Consider the following 13,919-nt stretch of genomic DNA (forward strand, 5'->3'; position numbering starts at 1 on the left):
TCAGTGGCTCAGTCTTGAATGACTGCTAGGTAAGTTGGCATCTCTGAACCCAGATGCATTAAGAATTCACACTCACGCCCAGCCGCCGCAGCAGGTGTGCTGGTAGGAGAGGAAAGAGCATTGGATAACGAAACGTGGCTAGGGCTAGAAATATTGGTTACATCCTGGTTCTGGCTTGTGACGGAGGATTGTCTCCTGAGAGCCCCCTGAAAGGAAGTGCCACTCTTGAAAGTATTGACTACTTCGATCTGCAATGGAGGAAAGAACGAGACAAGTTGCTTGAGGAATGGACACAGCTATGCAACTGACAGCAGGAATAATATTTACCCCCACAGCTTGCACAAATCTCCAGTTGATTTCCAAAATCAAAGGCATAAAAGCACCTTTAAAAAATTTGAACGATGGGCAGTTTTTGTACAAAGCAACTTTATGCAATCCTAGTGCTGTTGCAGCAATGTATGGCTACAAATTTCTGGTAGATAGAAAAGAACAGTCTAAACCTATCGGAATTTCCAACTACAATAGATGCATTGAGCTATTGACTCATCCGATTAATTCAATGGCAGCCTATTTTCATTACAGTATTATAGCATTATTATTTGACTTTAACTGTCATGGCTGCAGACTATGGAAACCTGGAGTTAAAACTCTGCTGAGACACTGGAGGAGCATCTAGCGTATAATTTTCCATGCCCCTTTCAAAACAGCCACTCCTATGATTAAATAGGACAGAACCATGGTAGTTACAATGGAATAGTAGCATTATAATTCTGTAGTGTGACTGGGCCAAAGATTCAGTCCTAAATAATACTATGTGCATTTTTGCCAACCTTGGATTTCAATAGATTGTCTTATTATAGCAAAAAAAATCACATACATTTCAGCTGACTACATATGAAAGTATTATCATAATATTTCTCTGCATGTGGTTCCCAACAAATGAGGGGAAAAATCAGTCCTTCCCAATCTTGCGTAATATATGGTAATACCTTAAAATAGCAATTCTATGCAAGTCTACTCTAAGGTAAGCACCACTGAATTCAATTGAATTTACTCCCAGATTAGTGTGTAAAAGATTGCATAAAATAACAGCATACTTGTTGCTTAATATATGCCATACAAATCAGTCACTGTGACAGTAATCAGTTTTCTTTTTAATGGGTTCATTTGTAAAATTAGTATACAGTTTAATCCCAAGGAAAAAAAGTCATTTTAAACATTTACCAGAAATGAAACTAATTATGAAAGCTGCATTCTTAAAATGTTTTCCAGCTATAAATACTGTAATTTAAATATGTATTTCTCTTATCAAATACATCAACATATTGTGGTGCCTAAGGTCAAAATGGCAGGCAACAAGTTAAAAATTTCAATTGAAAAAGATGACACCTCACAGGATTTCCTTATTGGCTAGGCTATGCATCAGGAAGTTTATAAATCTTCCATAAACTCACTAACATAAACTCTCTCATTCTCAGTTACCCCATCTGTGATGTGGGGGATAACAACACTGACTTACCGTACATTGCTATCAGAATTACAGTTAGATAACACATGTGACAGGTGTGGAATATGTGGTAGTTCTATCTATATGATGTGTAAGATGTGTTATAATATGGTTACATGACATTTTGCTAGAGCTTGGAAAAGTAATTCTTTTTTTGAAAAGCGCGCGGGAGGGGGGGGGGGGTGTCCCAGAATCCTTCAGCCATTATGGTCACTGACCATACTGCCTGGGATCTCATGTAAGTTGTAGTCCAACAAAGTTCCTCTTCCAAGCCCTCCACATTAGTAGGAAAGAAAATATGAGAAAAGAACATCAGAGAACTATTGCAAATTTCCAGTATATTCCTCAGATAAATTCACTACAGAAACCATTATACACTGTGCATTGTGTGAAGAGGGTTTAAAAAAAAAAGAAAAGAGGATGCATGATAAAAATGATGATAGAGGGAAGGAAGAACCATCTACTGGAGAGGATTCTTGGCTTGCAAGTGGGCTCTCCCTTTTTGCCCTTGGAAAGTATTAAATAGAAACACTATTCAAAAACACTAATAATAAAACATTATCATGGTGTGGTGAGAATCTTCACATTTTGATATTTATTTTACACAAATCTGCATGTAGTTTTGTAGCTACATGCACACACAGACACCCACAAAATGGTTCCTTATGGGTGAGAAAATTTCTGTACAGGAATCAGTATGTCTACACAGAACCAAACTCAATTTTGAAGGGAATCTCCAAAATACTGTGGAGTGTGAGAATGGTGACTGGAACCAATGGGAAGATACACAGGAATTACAGAATAACAGCATCTTGTATATACAGTGCCCGAGTTACGAACATGCAACTTACAAACAACTCCTAGTTAAGAATGGGGATGAAACAACAGGACGTGATAGAAATCTACCCATAAGAAGGGGAATTCACTCCTGAAAGGGTTGTCATGGGAGGAAATGTGTCTCCACTGAAGCTTTATCACTAATTATCACCAGTTATCACAGGGACAGAAAGAGAGGTGAAATTTTCTCAACAGGAGCACAGACAGCAAAGCAAACACCTTCCCTATGCTATCCAAAGCACTCTCTCTCTCTCTCTGTGTGTGTGTGTTTGTGCATGTATACACATATATGGCAGGAATTATATTTAAATTTTAACTGTTCCAAATTACATACAAATTCAACTTAAGAACAATTCTACAGAACCTTGTTTGCAACTTGGGGACTGCCTGTACTCATATTTAAAGAAGAGGCTGTCTTGAAAGCCTTGCTACATACATGAGACCAGATAATAATTAGCTGTCAATCTCAATTGTGGTTATCTATATTTTGCTCTATATATGTATGCTTAATTCAGGATTCCTACTCTTCAGTGCCTTGACAGACCATGCAATTCAAAAAGTACAATACTGTACCAAGGAATACATACTGGGAGATAATAGTAACTGGGAACCAAGTTTGGCTCATGGAGATTGCATTTCTAATATTATGGAAGCTTTAATTACCAGAAGAAGAAAAAATCCTAGTGCACCATTTAATACAGATTTAAACCATTCTATTGCAGAATTGTAACGCAATTTCCAATAGAGCTAGTTCAGTTTTCTGGATCTACATTGCCATATAACCAAGTTTCTGAATCCAGGTTATCTGCTTTTGAACTAGATTACACTAATCTACACTGCCAGTTCAAAACAGATAACCCAGATGCAGAAACTGGACTATATGGCAATGTAGATGGGCCCGGAGAGTCTCTATAAGCAATGACTACACATATTACAGAATGAATATTCTAAAATCAATTTAACAATTCTACTTTCTTTTAAAAAATGATACCTTCACAGTGTGCCTACATGATAAAAAAGACATTCAGATCAAAGAAAGGATAAAATTTAAGACAGATCAACATTCATTACTGATATCACAAAGATGTGACTGGCTGTTTCTTCAGAGGAGAGTAGCTAAATATATTTTTCACTTTATTGAATCATTACTGGAAAGTAGCACTGGGTTTCTTTTACACTACACAATTATGTTACTTTCACATCACTTTATCTGTCATGACCATTCTATGGAATCCTTTGATTTGTAGTTATGTGAAGTATTCATCTTTTCTTCTACAAAGTATCTCTCAAAACTGCAAATCCCAAGATTTGATAGGATGTTGGCAGCTAAAGTGGCATCAAACAGATGGAATTTCAAACAGCGAGAAAAAAAAACAATGGCAATTCTGGTGGCAGATCCTATTGAAAGTTTACCCTTTGTATAAAGCCAATGAAGACAATACTTTAAAAGGTATAATTTTGTCTTTGCTTTTAAAAGAAAAAGATGTAATGTTTTGTTTTGCTTTTTAGGTAACTGATTATTACCTATATTTCAATACTAACCCCCCATTACTCTGTATGGAAACATCTTTGAGTGACTGGAAATTTACTGAAAGTTGTTTGTGTTTGCAAGAGATGTATTTAAAAAAAATCCAACAACTGCATGAAATTCTCAGAAGACTGTCCTAATTTTCCTATGACTAGGAAGTCTTCTTTCTTTCTTTTCTTTCTTTTCTTTCTCAAAATAGGAAATAACCCTGAGGAACCTGAAGAATCTCCCAACCTCTGAGAGTCATATACTCCCCAAAACGTACACATGTTTAAGACAGTGTTTTTAAAAAACTGTTCAGGCTTGAACTGGGACCATAAAATGCAGCACACTCATCAGAACACTGCTAGCACTGAAGCACTTTTTAAAAATGCCAAAACACAGCTGACTGGAAGGTAATCAATTATTTTCCCAGGAGTAGAAACCACATAATAATTCCCATGGAACTCCTGCTTTCCAACCATTTTCATTGTTCCCATAGCACTGATTCCAAATGGATGTGGTGATGCACATCTTAGCAGACTGGGCAAGAAAAAATAATATTCCTGGGTTCATTTCCAATCTGCAATCAGCAGATACTGTGGCCACAATGCTAGCTTCGAACCAGTTCCGAGGGTGATTAGGTGCTCTACAGCAGAACCGTTTTGGTTTAATCCACTTCCTAACTTGATTTTAGTGTCTGAGTAGAACTACCCTTACTTACAAAAATAAATGAAAAGGAAAGTCTGTTAGAAAAATTAAATTAAAATAAATTAAGAGCATTCATGGAACTAGACTTGCACTTGAGAGAACATCTATATCAGTGGTTCTCAACCTGTGGGTCTCCAGATGTTTTGGCCTTCAACTCCCAGAAATCCCAAAAGCTGGTAAAGTGGTTGGGATTTCTGGAATTTGTAGGCCAAAACATCTGGGGACCAACAAGTTGAGAACCACTGATCTATATTATATTTTTATTGTGTGAGTTATATCCTGCCTTTCTCCCCACAATGGAACCTGAAGCCAACAAATTTAGGAACAAAGCAACAGATATTTACTAACAAGGGGGTGGGGGTAGAATCCAATCATTAGGCTGAACCAAAGTAGATCCAATGACTGGATATAAAAGTTCACACATAACATGGGTCTACTTCAGTTGGGATTAATTGGATTTACCCAGAGATTGTAATCATGGAGCTCTCCAGATGTTGCTGCCCTGAAAGTTCCAGCAACCCTAACCCTTTTGGTTCCAGCAATAGCTTTTATATTTATTTTACCAACTTAAAGAGGCTTCCCCAGGATCCACTGAAACATCACACAAAACCCTTTCCAGACTCATTGCAGACTGATGTCCAATGAACACAAAACACATAGGACACAAAAGGGATGGGAGTAAGTAATTACAAAAACCTACTGGTAGGGAACAGATCAATGGCTCCTATCACATTAGGGCTATATCTAAGTAGAAAGGAAACTGAAGAATTATGGTTAGCAAGAAAACATTATTATAGTTTATTTTTGTTTAATTGTTGAACAGTAACAAGAATTTTCCATGGATTATGAGGTTAAAGATATATAGAAGAACTAAAGGTTATTTCTCAATCTACAAGGGAATCTGAGAGCAGAATTTGCTCTTTGTTGTTTACACTCACCACAACCAGAAAGACATCCTGATAGAAATGTCAAGAGACAAAACTCCTCCTACAGCCACCAGGAAGAAAATAATTCACATTTAGAAGGTAGGTCAGGGCTGATAATAGCCCCCAACTGGCAAATAGTTAAAGAACCTTGTCTGTTGGAGAGTGCTCCTAGATCCAACCCTACAGAACTTCATTTAATTACTTACCCAGAGGATACTGCAAATTTACTCAGTCGTAAGCACAAACCTAAAGAGTATTTACCATACCATTTCCCTCTCCTTTCTTGCATTTGATAATATATATATATAAATTAATGATTTAAAAAACCACCAACAAAGGCCATGTAGGTTTTTTTGTGCATCAAGTACCTTTCTCGCACAAACAAAAACAAAAGGTAACAAAAAGCAAATCTTTTCCTTTTGAAAACTCCTTTGCATTTATCAGCAAAAGTATTATAGCTGGGACCCTACGCCGGTTGTGCACTATGAGTCAGAATTCATGAAGGGAACATGTGTGTGAGACAGTGCAGCAAGTGAGAGATGCAGCTGCGAAGGAGGGGGTCTACAGCTTACGTGTTCTGCCCTCCCAGAGCCCCGGCTCCTCCACTGTCAGAAAGCAGGCAGGGGAAAGCACAAGAAGAGGGGAAGGAAGGAATCTGATTCCTGCCGCTCTGTTTGCACTAGGGCATTTTAAAAACCTTCCCCAGCTGCCAGCACACTTTCCGCCCTTCGAAGAAAGCAGCCCCAGCAGCTGGGAGCAGTCCAAGTGGACTTCCCTTCATTAATTCTGACATGCGTTGTGCAATCAGTGTACAGGTTCCAGCTATGCGTAGGGTCCCACTTATCATACTTTTGCCCATTTATCTTAATAAGGTCAGTTTGCTTGTTTTTTAAAGTTAAGGCTTCTGGGACAGGTAACTGAACCTAAAAGCTTCTCTGAAAATGCAAAGCAGAGTTTTTACTATAGTCTATTTCTCTACTAATTGAACGCCCACCTTATCAAAACTCTGAACAAAACCATTCTCACCAGAAAGCATTTCACATGATAACTTCATATTTACATTAATGACAAACATCCTCAATCAGAAAGCGGGATAAATGATTATTGAAATTTACATGTCTGAATAACAATCTTGTTTGTAAAGTATATTTTGCTGTAAAATAAATTCATTCATTTTCATATTTTTCTTTCACTCACAAACATAGAGGTTGCACATTTGTATCTCTTATTTTGGTTTTAAAAAGTGAGATATTCGTAATGAATGGGAAAATTTAACATTCTGGTATTAAAATAAAGGCAACAAAGCAGCAATATCTGGAAAATATTTAATATATTCAAATAATTTCCTGAAAAGATGAAGAAAGGTGAAAGCCATTCAAGGTTGACCACTAACATTTATCTGCCTTCTACCCCACAAAATCCATTTCTTGTATTCTGAAGATATGATTTCTTATTTGATAAGATTTTTTTTCATGAAAAATGCTTTTTATTTTTTATTTTATTTATTTACAGTATTTATATACCGCCGTTTTCACTCCTGGAGGGACTCCATTCACCATTCTTTCGAGAAATAAGAATAGAACATTATTTATACGTCTGTATACATTAGAATATTGTCAATGTTGTTTCTGGGTGAATAAAACAAATCAGAAAACTAAGTATATATTTGCATATATTTCAATTTGTATATTCAATTTGCCTCACTTTTTACAATTCCACCGATTTGCTTTTGTATGATTTGGATGCTAGGTTTTCATTCTTTTTCTTTTTTAAAAAACCTTGTACTCTCAGCTCCCCACGCAAACCCAATGACCTTTGTGCATTTTTTTTCCTTTACAAAGACACACAGAAGGATTATTTTAGCACAACTTACCTGGGTTTGGATTCTATTTAGCCCTCTGAACCAGAGGATTTGTCCCCGCCGTAGTTCTCTCTCTGCATGATCAATCTCTTCTACGTCTTCATTCATCTCTTCCTCGTGCACTTCTTCTTTTAGTGTAAGCCCTCCTGCTTCCTTTAAAAATTTTAACCTACTTGTTGGGATGGTTGCAATGACCTGAAAAGATATTTCGAGCCATCATAATGACAGAACATAAAAATCTTACATATATTATGCAAAGCAAAACACAGGCCGACTGAAGACCAAGGACAACACTGACATCTGTAATCATTTGATATGGAATTCCCATAATCAAAAGTCCTTTAGCCTTGAGATGGTGAAGGCCTCTTGAGTGTATAGACTGTTATAAAAAAATCACCAAATTTTTAGAAATCAGAGTCTTCGTTAACTGACATAAAAGGCCAGAAAGATGAAAGGCTATGCCTCTCCTGATTATTGCCTTCAAAAAGCCATGAACCTCAGAGAAATATGACTCCAGGGGGTAGCCTTCTGGAAATGTTTTTCATATCATTCTTTCTTGCTGCCCCACTTGTCTGATCACAAAAGCAGTGTACTTCATTAAACAACATGAAGCCAACACGAGACAATTAAACTGTAAAAGCCACAATAAAAAGTCCTATCTTGCAGCTGTAAGGTAACATGCATTTCCCAGGTTAGCTGACAAGAGAAATTAGAAAGAAACTCCAGTTTCTGAAGCACTCCTCCTAGTCTGTTTCTAACTGAAGTCAAGCTCTCCTCCGTAACGATAACCACTTGGGCATTGCTACAGTCTTGCAGAGTATATAGATTTTGAAAATAGAAAGTGGATCTTTCAGGGCAGAAGAGCAAGTTTTATTCTTAGTTTCAAATGGAATGGGGAAAGCTTCAACAGAACTTCAATAATAAAAATATAAAAAATGTAAGCGCCTTAGAAGTTTCCTTTTAAGTGAGACTTTCAGAAGCATCAGTTTCACACTGCTTTTGAACTTGGGTTCATTTGCTTTAGTGCCATGTCTTTCTTATACATGTTCTAATTACAGGATTAATTCATCTCCTTCTTTTGGAACTTCTGTCCCTGTCAATCTTCTCTGGATGGCATTTAAGGATGAAGTTTGAATATATTAGTTGATAATACTTGAAACTGATCTTCAGAAATATTAGCTTCCCCTGCATTGCTGTAAGTTGCAATTAGTACTTTAGATATAAAGGTAATAATCTGATATTAGATCTAGTTACATATCAATATGCTTTGGGGCCTTTGGACCCAAATAAATATAAATATTTACAGCTGGCATTCAGTAAATTCTAATTCAATCAGGGACTCCTTACTGTAAGCATTAAGTGTCAGAGTTTTGTAACATTATCATTTCTGAAGTGACAATAAGTGATTATAAGAATCAGCACCATTCAAGAAACAAGCATTAAGGACTCAACCATCTGGTTATTATTGAGTAGTTTGCAAGCCAGAATGGAGTAGCTGAAGAGTAATAAAAGAAACACAAGCTTCTCTGTAGTTAGAGCATTTAAAGAGACCAGAGAGTGAATTGCAGTGTTTGGAGAGAGAGTTGTTGAGTAGGAGCATTGAAGATGTTGGTATTGCTGCCAGTTCAAGAAACAGACAGACTCAAGGATTAGCAAATAAAGAGCTACATACTATGGTGAAGGTATGAACTCACTGGGAGTCTAAAGTGTTATAAAGAAGAGCTGGAAGAAACAACTTTACCTGCAAAGTACTGGACAAATTGTCTAACATGAATTATCTTCTCCCATATTGTGAAAGACCACTGAACACTTCCAGTGGATGGCTCTTTGCAGTTGCAGTGGTGGCACAGATGAAAAAGGGATTTATGCTGCTTAGTGCCCTGGGGTAGGTCTACAAAGAGCCTCTAGCCTCATCCTATGCTCCATAGTTTCCACCAGTGCTGCTCTATTCGCTGCCTCACTTGTTTCAAACCAAAGGTTGGTGTGTCTCCATTCTGTGAAAGGGGATGCTCACAAGTATTTGTTTGTAGCATCCTATCTATTTCATTATTCTGGAGATCAGTCAGTTCTCTGACTGAATCTCTTGCTGAAATGACACCCCCTCCTGCCCCCCCCCCCCAAAAAAAAACCATTAGGAAACCAACCAGATACTTAGGGTTGACTATCTATATTGGTCTCCACCCATGTAAAGGCATAAAATAAGATTTAAGGCAGTCATCTGTCCATGGCTATAGAAAGTTCATCCACTGCTCAATCACCATTAACTCACTCCAGAGGAAACAAAGTCCACAATAATTCCAGCAACATCCATATTCAGCCCCATGTTTGTCATGATGAATACAAATTCCTGAGCCATTCTTGACAGGGCATTCTCAGCATAGATACCAAAATCACCCATTAAAACAAACTGAGGATACACCAATACTAGCCTAGTGATGAGTTAAGCAAGGGAAACAGCTGATAGACCACAAGAATTCCACAAATATGTGGGATGGGGCACCAAATGAGGGCAATAGAATCATGTAGATTATTGCAACACTATCTTCCTGGAGAAGCCCTATAGCTGCATAGAGATATTTTAGTATATGGATTTCCATGCACATTTTGAGCTAGAAAATTTTCAGGCTGATTTGACTGATTTAGGGCATATGAACAGAAATGAAATATATATATAATCAATATAAAATAAATTATGCTTACCTGACCCCATACAAGTTCACCTAATCCAATAAATACACACCACATCCACTGGTCAAGTTCCAAAGGAGAACAGCTAAAAGGTTTCCCACCAAACTGTACAATTACTATCTGCAAAGGAGCAAGAAAAGTAAAACAGTTTTAAAAAGCTATAAGATGTACTTATTAAGCAGAGATGGAAAACAAGTCTAAGAAGTCTAGTATAAACCAGGTCTAGTATAAACTAGACCAAACCAGACCAACACTACAGACTTATTATTTCATGTGATCTATGACAGGCCATTTTGGCAGTATTGCTTTTGCTATCATCAAAGCCTCCAAAATTGGGCGTTACATTGAATGTTTAAGATCTTTTTAAAAGATGGCCAAGAAATAAGAAACATTTTATTTACCAAATAAAGTCTATCCTCTTGAGATTTATTTTAACCAAGGTGACTTATTAATATCCTTTTGAATAGCACTATTTGAATATTAACAAGATATGCTTTAAATCATTAACCAATGAGAAGAATTTGATTGGGCTTGTAAACCCATGTAAGCGGCCTTGAGTCCCTTTGGGGAGATGGAGGTGGGATACAAAAATAAAATTATTATTATTATTATTATTATTATTATTATTATTATTATTAAGGGATATATTATAGCATCTCTGCTTCTTTTCATTTTCTTTCACATAAGCTAACTCTTGTAGAAGGGCAAAACTAGCAAATGAAGCTATTAAGAAACACCTAACAGAAATATCAAATGAATTGAACAGAAAGAAAGAAATTGGAGGATAATGGTAAAGGAAAGATTAAACTGAAACAATCAGAAAACAGAAAGAAATAAAGGAAAAATCAGAATGTCTCCTTAACTCATCAACAAATGAGCAATTTATTCATATGTAATATTACAAAACTTTTGGTTTTTCAAAGATTATCATTTGGAGAGGTGTGGAAAAAACTTATATTTTGCTGCGCTAACACTGTATAATGATTACCTGAACAGCAAATGTGCCCAGTACAATAGTGCAAAATATAGGATTTCTAAAGATGCCGTCAAAAACATTCCTTTCACCATGGATTTTGCGTGCGTTGATTTCATTAAACAGCTGCATCATGACAAAGGTATTGAAGATTATGGTGTAGTGTTCAGAAGGCGGAGAGTGGAGTGGAGCATTCCTGCCACTGTCAATTTCAAACATTTTTTCCCCTGATTAAACGGAGGAAACAAAAAATATAATATAAAAACAATTAGTGCACATTATGTTTTAATGCAAAGGTTTATAATGTAATTTAGATTGCTTGTCAATTTAGACTGCTGTTGGATTTGTCATTTTTAACTTATAGTAACTATGAGGTGCATCTAATAGTGTTTTCTTGGCAAGATCTCTTCAGATATGGTTTGCCATTGCCTTCCTTTCAAACTGAGAGAATTAGACTTTTGCAAGATCACTGGGACTGCCATATAATAGCATTTGAAACTGCCTTATATGGATCCTAAACTGACGATGTAATGCAGTTTCAAATGGCATTATATCACAGTGAAGATGGGTCCGAGTATGTTTCAATGGCAAAGAGGAGCTTCAAACTCTGGTCTTTCAGTGTCCTAGTCCAACATGCAAAACAGTATTCAATGAGGTCATAGTCATAATCACAACCACCACAGCAAGAAAAACTATCAATCATTAGCAGCCTAGCAGAATTCATTTATTAACACAAATATTTACATTTTCACAAGGTTTTAAAATGAATTCTAGGAAAAATGAAAAGGAACTGGGAAAGATCTACTTCAGGAAGATTCATACCCTAGCTATTCATCTAAGGAGAGAAAGAGTAGAACTTGACAGGTATGTAAAGGGGTCATAAAAGAAACATGCACAGGAGAGCATTTGGAAAAGAAAAAACAGCATTTATATATAGCAATGTTATAAATTTCTAAGCAGAAAAAGCTGCAATGGCTCATGCTAAGCAGTAAAACAGATATGGTGACCACATTTGAATCTTTGTGACATGGAAATAAGCAGGAGAATAACATTATGACAATGCAGATAGTATAGAAAAACAGAATAAGGTGATATTGTGGTCAGTGTAACAAGCAGTATAAAAATAATTTCAGTGAACAGATATCTAACAAGGCATGAAAATTAATAAACTAGAATTCCTACAAGGAATACATTTCTCTAAAGAATCATTCTGGAATGAACATTATTAAGAACACAAGTTATTTACTACTGGAGATATGTTAGCATGAACTACAGCCAATCAAGCATTTGAGGATAATTTTGAGCTAGAAAAAGAAATCACAGAAATGTAGTTAAAAGGGGAAAAGGCTGCAATATGAATGACTTCAACCACCTTCACATTTACTAGGTAAATGCATGTTCAAGTTCTGGCAACGAGGCAGACATCCCTACTCCAAGAAATGAATGTCTTGAAGAACCTGGCAGTAGAAGAAGTTGGAAAGAGGCAACTAGAGTTAAACTTGAGTGACATTCAAAATCTGATCACAGTTTAAGCTGAGAACAGTGTTAAATGCAACATTTATGAATAGACAGAAGTTATCCATAATGTGCATCTAATCTGAAAGGAGATATTTTTAGAAATGGTAGCAGTAGGAGAGGAGACAACAGGAAATGGAAGGAAAATAAGAAAAAGGTCAATTTTCTCCATAGGGTGCTTAAATGTTTTCTGAAACCATAACAATAAAAACTGAGAATTTGTGCCACAGATAAGGACTTTATAAACAAGTTCAAGATGTCACTGTGGCCAATGGGAAGAATAAAACTATAAAAATACAGACAATATTTCTTTTTAAAATAATATAGAAGTCTCATCTAAATGAGGATGAAAAAAGCAAAAAAAGCCTAGCAAAACCAATGCAATAATAAGCAAAATCAATAAATAAAAATAAAATTAGGAACACACAGAGTGGTGGACACCAAATATTTTTTTCAAACTCATCAGAAGTATTGCTATCTAACCTGAGGAATAAAGACACCAAACCCAAAAGAGGGGATAAAATAAGGGTAACTTTATTCAGAGTTACCCAGTTAATTATTTTTGGTGTTAAGCAAATCTAAATGGGAAGAATTCCCAACGAACATCTGAAAGTGAGTAGGTGGTAACAATATGGTGTTAGTGCAGGGAGCTGTAGTTATGGAGGCAGAGAGATGAAGTTCATGACTTGCAGCTTCAGCCATTAGAAAAGATTACAGTTCTGTTGGACAGAGAATAATATTCTGAATTGGGACTGAGGCACAGCAACACATTTACCCTGCCCATTTTCAGCTAAACATTCACAACCCTTCCACAAACTGATATTTCTATCATAGCAGTAAGTTGTTTTATTCTTTGTTACTGTTAGCAGCCATGATATGATAACAGCTTCAGTTTCAGGACAAAATAATTTCAAGCTTCTGCTGGATGCTTCTTTACAAATCTATATTGTCCCTGACCAACTACTACTATTTAAAGAAAATCAGAATCAGAATCATGGTGTTCAAAGATATATTTAGCATCCTCACATAAGTTCATACTAAAAACAGGAGATGTGAAACAAAATTGCAAAAGATTTATGGAATCCAAGAGCAAGTACTTCATGTAGTCACATATTTTATGGAATTTTCTACTATAGGATGTGGGCATGGTGACTGCATGGTTTGAATCCAGGTTAACTCAGGATTGCCTTCTCCCATACAATCTGCCCCGAACACTGAGGTCCTCTGGGGGATGGCTACTCCTATCAGCTGGAACCCGACTTGCGACCGTCACCCAGAGGACCTTTTCACTGGCTGTCCCAAGACTGTGGAACGACCTGCCAGAAGAGCTCTGACAGCTAAATCAGCTGTCAGAATTGAAGACACACCTTAAAACCTACCTCTTCTGGCAAGCC

At 36.6% G+C, this 13,919-nt stretch overlaps 1 protein-coding gene across 20 annotated transcripts in view; it reads right to left on the reverse strand.

Annotated features, from left to right (window-relative positions):
- The window catches only part of ATP2B2 (ATPase plasma membrane Ca2+ transporting 2), a 572,092-nt gene that overhangs the window by 12,747 nt on the left and 545,426 nt on the right, over positions 1 to 13,919 (reverse strand). For 15 of the 20 annotated variants that reach the window (XM_067463583.1, XM_067463578.1, XM_067463579.1 and 12 more), the window contains 3 exons: positions 11,026 to 11,237; positions 10,050 to 10,157; positions 7,362 to 7,544 (listed from right to left, as the gene is read on the reverse strand). In XM_067463583.1, the coding sequence (XP_067319684.1) occupies positions 7,362 to 7,544; positions 10,050 to 10,157; positions 11,026 to 11,237 (503 nt within the window). Of the gene's footprint in view, positions 1 to 76; positions 249 to 5,500; positions 5,550 to 7,361; positions 7,545 to 10,049; positions 10,158 to 11,025; positions 11,238 to 13,919 lie in introns of all 20 variants that reach the window. The other 5 variants (XM_060765928.2, XM_060765925.2, XM_067463587.1 and 2 more) reach the window with 2 other exon arrangements.

This window comes from Anolis sagrei, chromosome 2 (genome assembly GCF_037176765.1).
Source record: "Anolis sagrei isolate rAnoSag1 chromosome 2, rAnoSag1.mat, whole genome shotgun sequence".
NCBI classification, from domain to species: domain Eukaryota; kingdom Metazoa; phylum Chordata; class Lepidosauria; order Squamata; family Dactyloidae; genus Anolis; species Anolis sagrei.